This window comes from Punica granatum, chromosome 5 (genome assembly GCF_007655135.1).
Source record: "Punica granatum isolate Tunisia-2019 chromosome 5, ASM765513v2, whole genome shotgun sequence".
Classification (NCBI taxonomy): domain Eukaryota; kingdom Viridiplantae; phylum Streptophyta; class Magnoliopsida; order Myrtales; family Lythraceae; genus Punica; species Punica granatum.
In genome coordinates this window covers 1243077-1259512 of record NC_045131.1, presented here as the reverse complement: position 1 = coordinate 1259512, position 16436 = coordinate 1243077, and the positions used below count along the sequence as shown (strand labels likewise).

Here is a 16436-nt window from a genome sequence, read left to right as displayed (position 1 = left end):
TCCCATACTTCAATTTTCACTCCATCATTGACAAGCTTGAGACGACCAGTTCAATGTGCATCATACAGAAACATATCATTTGCTTCTAAAGTGCTAACTCGTGATTTAATCTCCATATCGTATTTTCTCCTGCTCGAGAGGCAGACCAGCTTGCAGTTTGCTCGTTTCCATCGTGACGGTGCAATGGGAGCAACTTATTCAGAGTATAGCTGAATAGAAAGTCAAGGCAATTCTAAGGCTACAAAATCTTTATTAGATTATTAACGAGAAAGATATTTCAGGTTCAAATCGATAGGCAAATTTCTATACGCCAACTCGAGTATCTATGGGGCACTCAATCACATTCTTCCGGGCACGGCATCAAACCGAACGTTGCATAATAATATCTCCCCAGCAAAGCATGAACAAGTCGCAAGCTTTTCCTCAGTATCAAGAGATACAGTTGCCCAAGAAATAATGCTCTTGAAGGAAGAAAGAATAGAAACCAGCTAAGAGCTTCAACGTGAATTTCTCTCGAGATTGTCACCGGAACGCATCCAAAAAGACTAATGTTGCCACACATTCAATGAGTGAAACCAAATCGAAAGCTACAACAGTAATCAGCACGTAATCACAATTAAGCTATCACAATCGCTCGAGCCCCTCAAGGTCCCGACTAGATGAATCTAAAGTGACATTCGCAAATTGCAACTGATCCCAAGTGCTCTACTGCTACACTCACAAGTGACCCAAGGAATGGAAACACGATCCTTTTACGTTCTTATCCCGGTCATTTAAGTTCCGATCTTCAGGGCCCCATTTCTCTTCTTCGGGAAATCTTCCCTTGAGTCCATCCTCTCTGGCTTCGGGGCAGAAAAGGAGAACTTGGACTCATCCCTCCCCTGGCTCCTCGGCTCTCCTCCATCACTGCTCACCGGGGAAGATGCTAAGTTATCCATGTCAGCTTCCTCAACGATCACATAAGAGCCCTTCAACTTTCCATCATCAGCGGAGATCTCGCCGTGATCATCACTAGAGCCAGTGCCATCATCCCCACTCGAACTCTCATCAGAGTCGGTGCTGATAACCCGATAAACATTCCCATTCTCTGCAAAAGTCACGATCTTCTTCGCGGTTGGAGCTGGGCCAATTCTGCGAGCGAAGGTTCTATCATTTTCTTCGCCATCATCACTGAAGTTTTGAAAGCCTTCGAGCTCCACATCTTCTTCCTGAGTCCCTAAGACCTGAGATAACTGCCGGATCTTTTCGACCCTGTCCTTGAGCTTGTTAACTAGTTCTTTCTCCTCTCTCAAAATCTTAGATTTGTTGCTCCGGTTCGCAACAACCTTCACGCTCTTTCGTGAATTGACGACCAAAAGTTGACGTCTTTTTACCGCAAGTCGATCAATGCACTCCAAGAAAGCATCCAAATCTCGGCTTATTGACCTTTTACCATCTCTAATCATAGGATCATGATTCTGCAAGTCGTCCACCAGACCCAAATCTATCAGAACAGAACATCTAACATTCCACCCAACATCTCAACGTCTATCAAACTCAAAACAGCTGAGAAATGCAGCGTGATAGAATGCACAAAGGATAGATTTTTACCTGAATGGAATCGAGCTGAAGCAGCAAGTCCATGGCCTCATCGGAGACGGCGACAAGGTTGACACGGGTACTGTTGATGTCGGAGACGGAGGATTTGAGGTTAAGGAAACTTGATTTGATGGCGGCGAGGTCCTTCAGGTTCCTTAAGGTTCTTGATCTGCGAACAAGGAAGGCCCTGAAATGGGTCTGAATCACCCGAGCAGCAGCGTCCCGGAGGGAGGAGGAGGAGGAGATCGAGAGGGAGTGGAAGGAGGACTCGAGGGACTCGATGCGGTCAAGAAGGGAGGAGAGGACTGAGGAGTGATGGTGGTGGTGGGTGTTCAACTGCCGGAGACGGTGGCGGGGGCTGTGGGTCGGTGGTGGTGGAGAAGATTGAAGGAGGCGGGCTATGAGGTTCTCAAGAAGTGGGTCCACTGGTGGTGGGGGTGGGGGTTGGTGCGGCGGGATGCAGCAGCTGGTGGAGTTTCGGTCAGCCCAGCAGCAGCAGGGGGAGGTGGGAGGCGGCGGCGGCGGCGGCGCGGTGTGGTGGCCATGGTGGTGGTGGTGGTAACTGGCCATGTGGGGGATCTCGAGGAGGAGGAGGACGAGGTTTACTTTAGGCGATACTTTTTCGAAATGAGGAGGAAGATGTCTCTGTCTATTGATGATGCTGCTTTCGTCTTCATTTGGACTGACTGTGGACTTGAAGGATTACGATACGACTCACTTGGATATATATATATATATATATATATATATATTCTCTCATAACATAATAACCCAATTAATGCCCCCAATGTTTTTCTTTTCTTTTCTTTTTTTAAAACCTATTCAGAGGCAAAAGCTACTGATTGTGGTTAGCACCAAGCCGATGTAGTCTCAATCAATAAACCGAAAACAATTCGTGCTTTTTATCTAGAAAAAAATTAAAAGTCAAGTGGAAAAAATTTCGTTACACAGAACAATCACACGACTTTGCATTAAGAAGCTGCCATTCGCATCGTTACTTTCTTTCTCGAGGATGGAATCGTAGCCCACGGGATGTGGTCGATTCTATTGGTATCATGTAGTATAATCGGAACTTCTATGGTTTAATTATAATATACTTGTCGATCATTTTTATTGGTGTGTCAATCTTTCGCGCGATTCCCTTCCGTTCTTCTTTCTTGGAGGTCTCCGGCGATGCAATGGCCTATGCAGCGGCCGCGACAGCTGGAAAATTGCCAGGAAATTCAGCCAAAGTCACTGGATTCGACTCCGTGAGAGCAGTAAAGAAAGATGGGAAGGCAAGGAGTGAGGTTCGTGCACCATTGACTTGGAAAATAGTTTTCCCCAAAATCAATCAGAGCTTAGAACATTATGAAGAAGATGAGTCTCGATGTGTGAAACCCCCAGCTGAATTTACAGAGTTGGGCATGACTTTGTGGTTCAATACTTTGGTAGGTAAGTTATTGGTTTGATGGGCATACGCCTAGATCATCTTTCATTAGCTGGTTATGTATGCCCGATAGATTAAGCACTAAGGACAGATTGGTGAAGTGGGAAGTTGATGTTATAACTACAGAGTGTGAATTTTTTAGCGGCCATCTGAAGTCTCGTGATCACTTGTTCTTTACCTGTCACGTTATACGAGCAATATGGAGAAGTCTACTAGCTCGAATTGGAGTACAGAGACCTCCCCACGATTGGCATTCAGAGTTGCAATGGATGCCATCCATCAAAGGCACGAAACTTGACACAATATGTTTGAAGCTTTTATGGACACATAATATACATTGGATATGGAGTGAATGAAATGCAATAATCTGCAAGAAAAAGGCCATGTCTATTATCAGCTTTTGTACAACAAATTTTTGTTGAGGTGAAAGCGAGTTTTGGTTCTTCCTAACATTTCTTTGAAGTTTGTACGTTTGTCTATGCTAACTCTTTAGCTTTGAATGTGGGTAGGAGAGAGTGAGTTATATTGTATCCCTTTGGGATGGGTTGTTATTTGTTTGTTTGATGGACTACTTGAGTGAGTAGTTTTTAATATTGTAAATATTTATTGATTTTTTTATGAAGTTTTACCACTTACCCAATTTTTTTTTTTATTGGTGTTAATAAGTGCAACCCGGCCCCGGTGATAGTCAGCTTTGGCTATTCTTGTGGCTTTATATCAGGCTAATCTCGTTTAGCTGCGTCGGGTTTCTTCTGCTGTCATTCAGTCACTCGAAGTTCATGGCATAGAGCTTTCACTCTTCTTGACAAAAAAAGCTTTGCTTTGAATCCTAGAATACAGCAAGCAAACGCAGCACTCCCAATCGCAGGCATTCAATGGAAAAGAATGTCGAAGCTCGGTACTAACTGAGAGTACAAAGCTGCTGATTGATTACGAAAAACAAAGAGTCCATATCATCAAAACTGCAACTGTACGGGTTGCTTCATATACACGTTTGGAGGGCGAAAGAATGCTGAACATTATTGAACTTCTAATAACAAAGGAATGGGGATTATGCTGATGCCTTCTCCCAGGTCATACATCTGATATATCTTTAGTTTAGGTTCATTGATGATATGTATATGGGCTAATATCATTCCACGACAAGGCACACTTGATCTTCTTGTGCTGAGGAATATGAAACTTGGGCTCTCTGGGCATGGTTGGATTCCTCGATGACCTGAATCATACCAACCCCAAAAGAAACGAGAATCTTGCGATTAGTTCATCAGGATAAATAAAACTATCTAAAAGGTAAGGAAAAATGTGTTTTCGGAGAGATATAACTGTTTTGAGATTGCTTTTGTTTAGCATTTAGCAGAGAATATCGAGAACTAATAAATATTGAACCAAATTGTCCAAGAAATCCTCACCTTCTGGGGACGAAAGGCCTGTCGAAATACGGCATGGGCTGTGCCTTTGGCACCAATTCCTTTCTCAACCTCCTTATCTCCTCCTCTTCCTCCAGCTGAACAAGCAAAGAAAGCTCTCATTATCATTGCAAAAGCCAAAAACTCCGCATCAAAATAACCAAGGCAAATCAAAGATTTTGTTTCCATACGATGTATAAGCAAAGAAATCTCTCATTATAATTGCTAAAGCCAAAAGTTCAGCATCAAAATAACCAATTCAAATCAAGATTTTTTTTCTCATCTAATGTACCTTTTGTTGCCTTTCCCTTTCCATCTTGTATTGCTCTATAAGACTCATCTTCTCTGCCATCTGTTGGAACACAAATGCAAGGATGAACAAATACATCATACTTCCATCTCCCAAGTTTTCTCTCAAACAATTTCAATAGAGCCATCTCTTTTCTAGAACAACTTAAATTATCTTCCCATCATTCAAAGCTAAATCGAAATGCCATATATCCTACAAAATCACCTGCTGATCAAACTCGGCGCGCTCCATTGCCCTCAAATCACTGTGTAGCTTTAAGTCAAGAGGCCTCGTGTTCTCTTTGACAGGAGGTTTGATCAGGCACTGAGATATGCACAACCACAAGAACCCAAGTCATGAACTAAGCACTATTGCTGCTCAAGATATTTGCACATAAACACGAGTCCTACTACTGAACATAGCATTCATTTTCGGTTCTCCGACTATGCACAATCTCTTGTTCATAACAGGGGCTGAGATATGCCCAACCACAAGAACCCAAGTCATGAACTAAGCAATATTGCTGCTCATAATATTTGCACAAAAACACGAGTCCTACTACGGAACACAGCATTCATTTTTGGTTCTCCGACTACGCACAATCTCTGTTCATTACAGAGGCTGAAGTAAATTGGGTCTCACCTCGGGTTCATCTGTGGTCCATGGAAGGCCTTGCGCAATTGGGATTCTCAGCCTCTCTTGTTCCTCCATCATGTCTTGCATCTTCTTCGTGAACTCCTCCTCCTTCAGCCTTCCCCTTTGCTACACATAAGACAGAATAAGAATAAGAACCACATGCATTTTTCTTCCATGACTGGTCACAAAGCTCCGACGACATTTTACCTCAGTTTTCAGCTTAAAGGGCTTCTGGCAAGTCGCTTTGAGCTGCTTCTTCTTCCATCTGCTCCCACCGTGTGTTGTTGCACACGATTCGGTGCTCTGAAATAGAAAACCAAGCGCATTTTTTAAGTAGATCATATCATGAGATTGACACACGTTAAGCCAAGGAGGAAGCTTCTTACATTTCTTCGGCTCCTCCGACCTCCATTAGACGTCCTGCTTGAGATACTGAATCGTAAAACACACATTTATCAAAATCAGCAACACCTTCACAGCAGAACGATGTTAATGCGAATATAAAATGCAACATACCTGCCCTGAGTGCTATCCCAAGATGATGAAAGGGAAGCTCTCAAGTCGAGGCCGAGATTTTCAGCAGTCAACATCAGTTCCAAAGGAGAAAAGGAAGACGCAGACAGCTCGGTTTCAGGAGCCTTAGGAGGCTGTAATCCCGGTAATGCCCACTTAACTGGCTCCTTCTTAACATTCACACTCTCCCCTTCTGTCTCGTTGCCATCGTTCGTCTGCACTGTCTCCTTTGGGATCGTTAGGAGCTTCTCGAAGGCCTTGACCAAATGCATCACCCTTCCTGCCCCTGTTTCCGGCACACTGTTCCTGGCATCCTCCATTAACCTGTCCCTTCTTCTCTTGACTGTGGAAGTGCCCATCTGATCGATCTCGCCTACTTCACAGAATTCGGGATCATTCAAGTCATTCAACTCATTTCCCCCAACTTCCCCATGGAAACCATCTGCGGCTTCAAGATCATGGATCGTCAGACCCTTCTCGATCTCCTCATTCTCTTCCTTTGATTCGCAGGTCTCTTCACCACCGCCGCTCCGGTTCTTGAAAAACTCTTCCTGAGAAGCCCTCAGGTTCTCGTAAGCCACGCAAAGGCACTTCTTTGAGTTCCCCCCGGAGCCCTTCTCGTTGCATTTGCAAGCGACCTTCGAGTCCCCATTCTGGTCTCCTTTCTTCCCGTTCTTCTTAGCGACGACGAACTTTCTCTCCCGAATCCGGTTTCTCGGAGAGACAAGTGCAGCCGGCTTCGAGTGCTTCGAGGCCGACTTCTGGGATTTGACGGACTTGATCACTGGGGAGTTGGTCTGTTTCGGTTTGGAACTCGAATTGGACAAATTAGGGTTTGAGTTCTCGGAGTATTTCGAGTTCTCTGAGTGGTTCTTGCACCGAGGGGCTTGCGAGTCTTTCAGGGGTGTCGCCGGAGAGACGCCCCTTCCGATTGAATCCATGTGAGACCAGTGAAAGCTCCGATTGAGAGGCGAGAGAGAGAATTTTAGAGAGAGAGAGAGAGAGAGAGAGAGAGCGCGTCTTTGATGTCTATAGGATTTCAGCAATTAATGCGATGAGAGGGGGCAAGGCATAATTGTTGAAGAAGAAGAAGAAGAAGAAGAAGAAGAGAGAGAGAGAGAGAGGGGCGGAAGAAGAGGAACGTTGAGCTCCGGACGCTCTTTGTAACGGCTAGTTCACGGGGCAGGATCCTCTCTCAGCCGTTGGATCGTTCATTTGAATGACCTTTTAGCCTGACACCGTTGATCCCGAGAATAGGATGGGATTAACGACTGAATTAGGCATCCGTTAGGCCCCTGCAGCATCCCTTGCCAAAACCAGTACTGACCATCTCACTGATAAACTGGTGTGATATGATATTCTTCTGCTCCGCAACTACGACTGAATCAATCAATTAATGAATCTCGAGCATTGGACTTTAACTATACAGTTTCTCTAGCTCCCGAAAGCAAGTGACTTGGTTGGGTTTTACTTGTACAGGTTTTTCCAGCATTGGCGATCATTGGACTTTAACTATATTGTTTCTCTAACTCCTGAAAGCAAGTGACTTGGTCGGGTTTTACCCATTGAGGTTTTTCCAGCATTGGCGATCATCGGACTCTACCTATACAGTTTCTCTGGAAAGCAAGTGATTTGGAGGGTTTACCTGTAGAGGTTCTTCCAGCATTGGCAAACAAATGGGATCACTGGACTTTAACTATACTGTTTCTCTAACTCTTCAAAGCAAGTGACTTGGTCGGGTTTTACCCATTGAGGTTTTTCCAGCATTAGCGATCATCGGACTCTACCTGTACAGTTTCTCTAGCTCCCGAAAATCAAGTGATTTGATCCGGTTCTTCCAGCATTGGCAAACAAAATGGGATCACGTACTTGGGAATCGAGGCATCTTTCATTCCCTCTCGGCTCAAATTACCATCGAGGCACAGCCATTGCCCAATGGGTCTATGCCTCCTGCATCGCGTCATAGAAAATTCTTCCAAATTCAAACTGAAACAAACTTGGGCTCCGTTTATTTCAATAAAAACACTTTTTCAGGAATATGATTTTAGCACTTTACGGTTTTTGGAAATAAAATAAACTTCGGTCAACAAGAAAATACTTTTGGTCAAACTACAATCGAACAACAAATTTGAGGAAAGTGAATTCCCCACTCTCTCTATCGTAGCTTCATAGTACAAACTCAACACTGTGAGAGGCTTATGACACGAGTCAACCTCCCCGTGCCCTCCAATATCGAGCAATAAGTTAATAACCAGGCACATTGTTTGGATTTCAGTCAACTAGGATAGGATAGGACAGGATAGGATAAGATGGCCCTCCCGCTTATATTTTCAGATGCTGTAATTTACCGTAGTCTTTACCAGTCAGATTGTTTGAAGCAAATTTGCATATTTAAGACGTGAACAAAGTGCGTTAATATATAGTCCAACATGCGCTCCCCAACCTTTGAAAAGATCACCTTAATTATGCAGGACTCCTACAAAGTAATAGTTCAAATAAACTACTATAGAAGAACAGACAAAACCCGAAGCGCAATAGACATTGTCCAGAAACACTAGGTGGAACAAAATTTGCTCATCGACTACATATCTTCCTACATGTCGAAAAGAAAAAGGCCAAATATTTGGAGCAAATTCTCGCTGATTTATAGAGCCACCACAATGCGCCCTGCAACTTGATCGAGATCGCGTTGCCCGCTCGATGTGATTTTCCTTCCTCTGTAAATTAATATGCCAGTATGAGAAACGGATTGAGATTAAAAAACAAAAAAAGATCCTGAGATTCTATCCTGAAATTAATATGCCAGTATGAGAAACGGATTGAGATTAAAAAACAAAAAAAGATCCTGAGATTCTATCCTTCAATGATCACGAAAACCTCCAACTATCAACTAGAAGGGAGGGAACAAGGGAATGAATTCAGTAATTCGTATCCTATGCGCCATAATAACAGTAATCACATTCAATTCATCAACATCACAAATGTTCATTGAGATCTAGATGTAGCACACGTGCTTGATGAATCTATTAAACCAAAAATACCAGAAAGAAAAGAATGCAGCATATTCATACTCACCCCCTTGGGTCAATATCAATGATGTTCATGTTCTGAAGCTGTTGCAGAATGTGACGAGCAATGGATCCACTGCTCTTGCAGAAATGGGGTGGGCGACTTCCATTCCTCTTGCTGCCCCCATAAATTCTACGGAAAGCACCCACACCAAGTCCTCCCCTCAAGTATATCTTCCTGGCCATTGAGGCTGTGACAGAATAGAATTGGAAAAATCATAAAGATTGTAATTAAAATTTGTTTTTGAGTAGCAATGAGACGAATTTACACTCCTCAAAGATTGAACTTACCGGCCCTGATGTAGTACCAGTCAGGATCATAAGGAGCAAGCTCCTTAAATGTACCCGTCTTCACTATGTCAGTCCAGGGAGGGAGTTCTATCTGCTCAAATAAAATTCAACGAATTATTACAAGCAGTACCATATTCGATTAAGCAAAAGATGCACAAACATATGATAGAACTATCGGGATTTTATTAGTTGCATCGGCAGTGATTAGCTCTTCCACGGAAATTCAAGCTGCTTCAATCAGATGGTATTTCCCAAAGGCACGTGCTGCTTTCAAAAAATTTCAACTCATGACTGCCTCGAACAACCAGATACCAATGTCTCAATGACTATGTCAGCGAGAAATGCGATCATTACAACTTATGATTTAATCGATTAGATCAATGGCCTTTGAAGTATCCACCCTATCATGTGAAATAGCCGAGCCGATAATTGGCAAACCTGTGGTGATCTATTTCCAAGACGAATGAAGGATGCATCAGCTAAGCCGTGACTACATGAATTCTGCTGGCCGCTAGCATTAGAAATTCTATTCGAAGCATTGTAAGTGACCAATCAACACAAGAGCAGAGGAAGCACAGCGCAGAAACCTCAATTACAGCCAACGCAAGCGCAATCCACTGGCCCGACTTCGAGTAATAAAGGCTGAGAAAGAGTACCTTGCCGGACCGCTTGAGATGAGCGGCGTAAGCCTTCACGAACTCGTGAGGCGAGACGTCCTTCACATTCCTCGCAGTCGCCATTGTTGAATCACCACCAAAAGAGCAAAGAGACCACCTCTCCGTCGATCGATGCCTCCCGATACAGCGCGCGATCTCCCTCCTCGTTAGGGTTCTTGATCCTGAATGAGTCGTTTATATAGTGCCAGCGGTTAGGGTTTCGGTGTCTTCTCAGAGTGAAGCGGAGACAGTGGGATGGGCCTCCATTACCAGCCAAATCCATTTGCTGGATTTTCGGCTAATGGGCCTAAGCTTGCCTGCACTATATAGTCCATTTCTACTTGGGCTGGGCATATATTGCAAGACTCGGGCCCCCGTTTTTGCTGGTTTTAGCCTATTCGCCAGTACTAAAGCACTTATTAGAGGCCTCTTTTTTTTTCTTTTTTTTTTGGCGGCCGATGCAAAAGCTGAGTAAAGTAGCCCAAAAATATTCGCCGGAAAAATATTATTTTTCAGACCACGTGGTACCTCCGTTATATACAAGACTTTCGTCAATGGGATGGGAGGGTAATGATAGAAATGCTAATTTCAAGAGAGGTCATCAACTGTTGTAGACAAGCAAATCCGAATCTCAATATAGCTGGAGAGCATATGAATAATGGCAAGTTGAGAGAGGCGAAAAAGGTTCTCGTGCAATAGGCGAATAATGTCTCGAAACCCTTGACAAAATCCAAAACACAATAACTTGAGTTCGGCAGCCCACGAACTTTGCTTGCGATAACTGTGGGTCCTGTTCCCCGTGCCTAAAAAGCATATGGAAAAGGTGCGTTTGTATGTCAACTTGGGGCGGGAGGAGCATGCTTGCTAGCCGGCGAGATTTCCACCGTACGTCCATCTTTGGATACGAAAATTGAACTGTGAACATAAATAATAACAATAATATTAATAATATGGAATGTGGACAAAACAATTGAGGGGGGGTGGGGACATCCTCCGACCCAAAAGGGGGTCAAAAACACATGTTGATTTAATTGGGGAAGCAGTTTCTCTGCCGACCGGTAAACAAAAGGAATAAAGTGAAAACTCCACATGACTCATATAACCCAAAACACACCCATGACATGACCTAATTGGACTCCTCCTTACACGCTTTAATCTGATCAAGCACACACCTCTCAGCTGCTCAGCACAATATAATACACACACACACACACAAACTTATAGATATGAATATATGTGTGTGCGCATGTGTATCGTATATGTGAAGGTAGCTAAGTAGAAGGGAGGAGGGAAAAAGGGATGTTACATCACATCTGGTTTTTGGGTGCAAATGGCAGCAATCTAATGTTCTTTGGCCCCTTCATTATTACACATCTCCTGTCACTCTCTGCCTCTCGTATTATGTTTGTTTTCCATTGTGCTTTTGTCCACCGAAGAGAGAGAGAGAGAGAGAAAAGAGCCCTTCATTCGGGAAAATAACGTGACCACTTGCTCAAAATTCCATCACAATTATTAATTTAATCTTCGAGTGGGTTTTTATATAATTCCATGTTTACTATGTTTCAAGTTTTAGAAAAATGTGACGGGTTCATTTGCTCGATAAGTAATGAGGATTTATTAGAAATGTATATGGATGAAATGCGGAATTAATGAGTCGAGTACATGCTTATATCCCGTGCCACTTCATTTAATCTTCTCTTATATATAGTTCACCAAAATTGACTTAAGTTGCAGGTTTTCTAATTTATTTAATTAATCCGGTATTCATCAAGTGATCACACATGTCTGCTCATGAGTATACACACACGAAAGTAAAGTGGATTCTGCCCTTGGAGCTATCCACGATGATGTTTATCCCACGAGAAAGTACGACAGATTACCAACCTTTTTAATATAGTCAATAGTCAAAGTCGATTAGATTAATTAATCCCTCCTTAAAAGTCAGATCAGAATTCGTTGGAAAAGAGATGACTACACCCTTTCAACATTAACTCTCCTTTTTTCCCATATATGTTTATTTATTACTTCCAAGGTTGTCAAAATCGCGATTTTACCTAAAATCGGTCGAGGGTCGTAGAATCATGAATCGTAGAATCGAATCGTGAATTGTAAGATTCTACCTATAGTTAAAAAAACAGCATATATATATACACATACCAAATCGCATGTCATAAATAGTAGAAGTAAACATCAAATGATAAATCTTGTTGCTTTCGATTTCGTTCGTCAAAATCAAATGGTGCTTAGTCTTCACAAGAGAGCGCTCCCACTATAACAACCTCAAATGAAATTTTTTTTTTCGGTGATAAACCTCAAATGAAAATTGATATAGTACCGTGGTCACGGATCTTATAGGCGAAATTGTTTTTTCTCCCTAACTTCTTCTCGGTCTATTCCTTCTTGGAATCATCTTTGCATCTAAAAAAGTCGAAAAAATTTCAGCCTAAATCATCTCAAACCATACGACAATCAGGAATTGGTTGGAACTCAATTCGAAGCAGTTCCAGAAACTTTCCAAGTCCCTACCACTTACAGTCAGGAGACAAGTTTTAAACTTTTCATAAAATAAGAGAACCGATGAGCAATACTGTATCACAATAAGAGAGATGAGGGGGAGAGGGAGGGGGCATATGACTTTGGGTTGAAACTAGAATCGTAGAATCGGTCTGATTCTTCGATTATGCGATTTGAATCGCGATTTAGTCACGATTCTACCTTTCCGATTCATGCCATAGAATCGGAATCGGTAACCACCCATTGAATCGTAGAATCGTAAGATTCTACGATTCGAATCACGATTCTAACAACCATGATTACTTCCACCGACAAGAAAAGAAAACAAAGAGGGTGCGGTGCGTCCATGATCTTTTCGAACTCCTACTAATTTTACTTATACATATGTGTGTGCGTGTGAGAGAGAGAGAGAGAGAGAGAGAAGACAAATGAACTTAATAAGAGAGAAAAAGGAGGAAAAATAAAATGATACGGAAAATATCATTCTCGGGTTATTATGTGTATGGCTACATAATGTATTGTTATATACAATAATTGTTTATAATGATAATGTATCCTATGGTAATGCAAGCACACATGCCCTTTTGACACATGGCACTCATGCCGGATTAGGATAGCTTGGATGTCAAGTGTAGCCATGTGTGCCAAATCAAACAAATCAAATTTAGGACTATATATATTGAGATATAATATTTGAAAAGAAGAAGAAGAAGAAGAAAAGAAAAGAAGAGGGTTAATATATAATTAACTGAGATGGGAGAGGGGAGCAAAAGGAGCTGCCATGAGATCAGTACCATGCAGTGCAGGGAATGTGCTGAACATGCGGTACATTTCGTGCTGCTTCTCTGTCCCTTCCTTCATTGTCACATGCACCCCCTCTCCTCCCTCCCTCCCTCAACATCACATTTGCTACCCCTCCAAAAACCCTAAAAAAACCCACCCAAAAAAAAAAAAAGGTTCAAATCTCGAGCGGGTCCCACTCCCCGACCGCCTCAGGACACACCTTCCACCGGCCAGCCTCGCTCTCGGCCGTATACGTACAGACATGCAACAAAAGAACTCGCGGCAACGTCATTCAGAAACCGTCCTTATAGCAGATGATGAACCGAATGTATATGTATGTTCATGTGATCTCCGACGGACCGCTATATTCTAACTATCATCGGAATCTCTTTCTATTCGAATTGCATGTGCTCTCTTCTCCCATGTGCTCTCTCTTTCACACTCTTTCACTTCCACTGAGGGCTGTGCTGGCCCATATCTCACCTTCACATGGACCCTTTTGGCAAGCCGAATCCCACCCATTGCCCAACAATACCTTTCTCTCTCATGCCCCTCCCATTTACTGAAAAGCCCTTCTGAAACCCAATATTATCTGTCTTGTCTCTTCTTTTTAATGATTTGGATTATCCAACTGAACATTCTATATAGTAACCCCTTTTCTTGGATCGCATGCCCCTTTAACTTAACCTAATCCTGCTTTGCTGTCTCGAGTCACATTATTAAATCAACGGCATTATGTATCCGGAGTATGCAAGTACTAAGTACGTATATGGTTTGCCTCTTCTCTCTCTAGCTAGTTATAATCAGCATTTCATAATCACTTCACAGATACAGCCGATGGTGGGTCGATACATCAATTTCTACCAGCCACTAATCTTTACAGTTACAGTTCGGTTAATAATCTCCAAGATTCTAATCTAATTCTGAGTATTATGATGACATAATAAACACGAGATATTTGAACTCATGCGCGATGAATCAATCCCTCAAACATGGAAACCCAGTTGGTGGAAGGTTGACTTCGTGCATGCATGGCATGAATTAATGCTAGCTAAGTTGTTTGAACATGTATTATATTATGAGATTCTCTACTATATGTATATATATACGGGAAGGGAAGGGAAGGGAAGGGAAGGGAAGGGGAGGTGAAAAATACTATTAGCTAAGCGGCATGGGCCTTGCAATACTCTCGATCTTGTTTGCTAATTTATTTAATATACTATTCTAGTCCAAGATCTATGCATTTCATTATATGTATATATCATGCACCCTGATCAGTTCTTTTTTATTATTATTAAAAAAAACATCGAAATTCATAGAGCTAGCTGGTTCTTGTTACATATATTTGGCGATGCTACAAAGAACACCCTACTACGAGTTCGTATTACAGCACGAAACTAATTAAGAGTGCATGTCTTGCCATGAATATCGTATTGTTTGGGGAGTATAACTTACGGAACACGGACAGGGTTCTATATATCTGTCTTGCACAGCACACGAGCACACACACATATATGATCAGATCCAGCTTATCAATGGCGTGAAATGCGCCCATGAATGATTGAGGAACAATTTCCCTTTTCTCTTCTTTCAGAACAATTTTCGAAATTTGGGGGATAAAATGGGAATTCACCGATCGATGAATCTGAGATTCAAAAAGGGAAAAAGAAAAGAGAGAGAGAGGGAAAAAGAAGAAGACACTCGTACTAGTAGTAGACATGTGGCCATTACAGATATGCAGGCTTTTCTTTTCGGCCAGTGCCCAACAATTGCACAGCACACCACATCCCTTTAATTTGGATCCCTGCGCACTGCACTGAACTGCACTGCACTTCATGTTCAATTTCTCTTCTTCCCGCTTATTCCCAACTTCGAAATAATAATCTCTTCTAGATAGTATTAAAATTGAAGTATGTACTCTTTCGGGTTCTTTGCCAACTAATTCTTATAGTTAACTTGGGTAATCGCGTTCTATCTATCTATCTATCTATCTATCTATCTATCTATCTATCACCGGTGAGGAGGTAGTATGAATTTCCTTTTTGCCCGGGCAGTTGGATCAACTTTTTCAGGTGATCATATATAACTGTGCAGAAACAATGGATTGTGTGTACGAATAATATCTCTGTGGACATACATTGGTCCTCGCTGCGATATGAGATGGGACCGATGATTCATATTCAGTGGCCCCACTAACATGGCTAGGTTAAATGATCTGGACCAATAAATTTGTGGGGGTCATCTCCTCTTAATTTGCTTTTAATCCCGAAAGAGATATTTCTTGGACTCATATACAATCATAATTAATTTACTGGAAGAAAATTCGCCAAGATATGTGGAAGTATTCAAGACGCACATGTAAATATACATATACATATACACATATATTATTTATGGAGGAGCGTAAAAGAACCGAAAACAAATCTGGTAACCCAAGTCGAGGATTGTCCATGAGACAAAAATTCAAGCAACTCTTTGACCCAGTTGAGGAAATTAATTCTTTGAATATGTTTTTCTAGTTTTACCAACATCACATTATTATTGCTTCATTCATTGCAAAATATCTCATAACATTAATAAATTTATTTTGGAAAAAAGTAATAATATTGAATTCATGGGGAAAATAATCAAGAGTGCACATAAATATGTGTGTATATACACAATGATTTTTCATGATATGTATTGCCTTATGTATATATTCACGCTGAACTGTCGCGAGGTTCGGTATTATTTTCATGGTGGCCAATCAAACATTAGATCCTCCCGACTAGCTAGCTCTCTCAAATTTTAATTATTTCTAATTCACGAAAATAAGAAAAACATTGTTCATATATATTATATTCGAATGATGGGCATGGGCAAAATACAATTGCCAGAAGATATATATATATATATATATATATATATCTGTTATCATTGTTATATATATAAACCGTTAATATTGATGGGATTGTGTTTTCTTTTTCTTTTTTTTTTAAGTAGTTGACCAAAACGAGTGATTTTTGCAGAAGCATATGATGAGATTTGTGGAACGTCATATGCTGAAAAAAAATGTGGCTCTTCTTCTTCTTCTTCTTCTTCTTTTTATTTCTTCCCCTTTTTCTTTAGTAATGTACATCCATTACTACACATTTCAAGCAATATTCACATCAAGTCCATATTTCTTTCTTTCCCCCCTTTTTATGCAAAGAAACATGTGTGTGTATAGTTCGATACATAATTTATAGTTCTTGACAGTTAGAAGTTATGGCGTATACAGATATATATGGT

The 16436-nt window shown here is 41.6% G+C and overlaps 3 protein-coding genes across 3 annotated transcripts; all 3 read right to left on the bottom strand.

The window, feature by feature from the left end:
- Window positions 1-429: 429 nt before the first annotated feature.
- Window positions 430-2280, bottom strand: LOC116207161 (BAG family molecular chaperone regulator 8, chloroplastic). Its single transcript, XM_031540032.1, has 2 exons — window positions 1591-2280; window positions 430-1457 (listed from the first exon to the last, which is right to left on the bottom strand). The coding sequence occupies exons 1-2, from the start codon at window positions 2146-2148 to the stop codon at window positions 774-776; spliced, it is 1242 nt and encodes a 413-aa protein (XP_031395892.1). The 5' UTR covers window positions 2149-2280; the 3' UTR covers window positions 430-773.
- Window positions 2281-3933: 1653 nt separating this feature from the next.
- Window positions 3934-6953, bottom strand: LOC116206793. Its single transcript, XM_031539598.1, has 8 exons — window positions 5858-6953; window positions 5728-5773; window positions 5549-5644; window positions 5348-5467; window positions 4931-5029; window positions 4709-4768; window positions 4420-4514; window positions 3934-4226 (listed from the first exon to the last, which is right to left on the bottom strand). The coding sequence occupies exons 1-8, from the start codon at window positions 6793-6795 to the stop codon at window positions 4112-4114; spliced, it is 1569 nt and encodes a 522-aa protein (XP_031395458.1). The 5' UTR covers window positions 6796-6953; the 3' UTR covers window positions 3934-4111.
- A 1300-nt stretch (window positions 6954-8253) lies between these two features.
- Window positions 8254-10054, bottom strand: LOC116206658 (40S ribosomal protein S19-3-like). Its single transcript, XM_031539450.1, has 4 exons — window positions 9870-10054; window positions 9214-9304; window positions 8930-9113; window positions 8254-8571 (listed from the first exon to the last, which is right to left on the bottom strand). The coding sequence occupies exons 1-4, from the start codon at window positions 9951-9953 to the stop codon at window positions 8499-8501; spliced, it is 432 nt and encodes a 143-aa protein (XP_031395310.1). The 5' UTR covers window positions 9954-10054; the 3' UTR covers window positions 8254-8498.
- Window positions 10055-16436: the final 6382 nt, after the last annotated feature.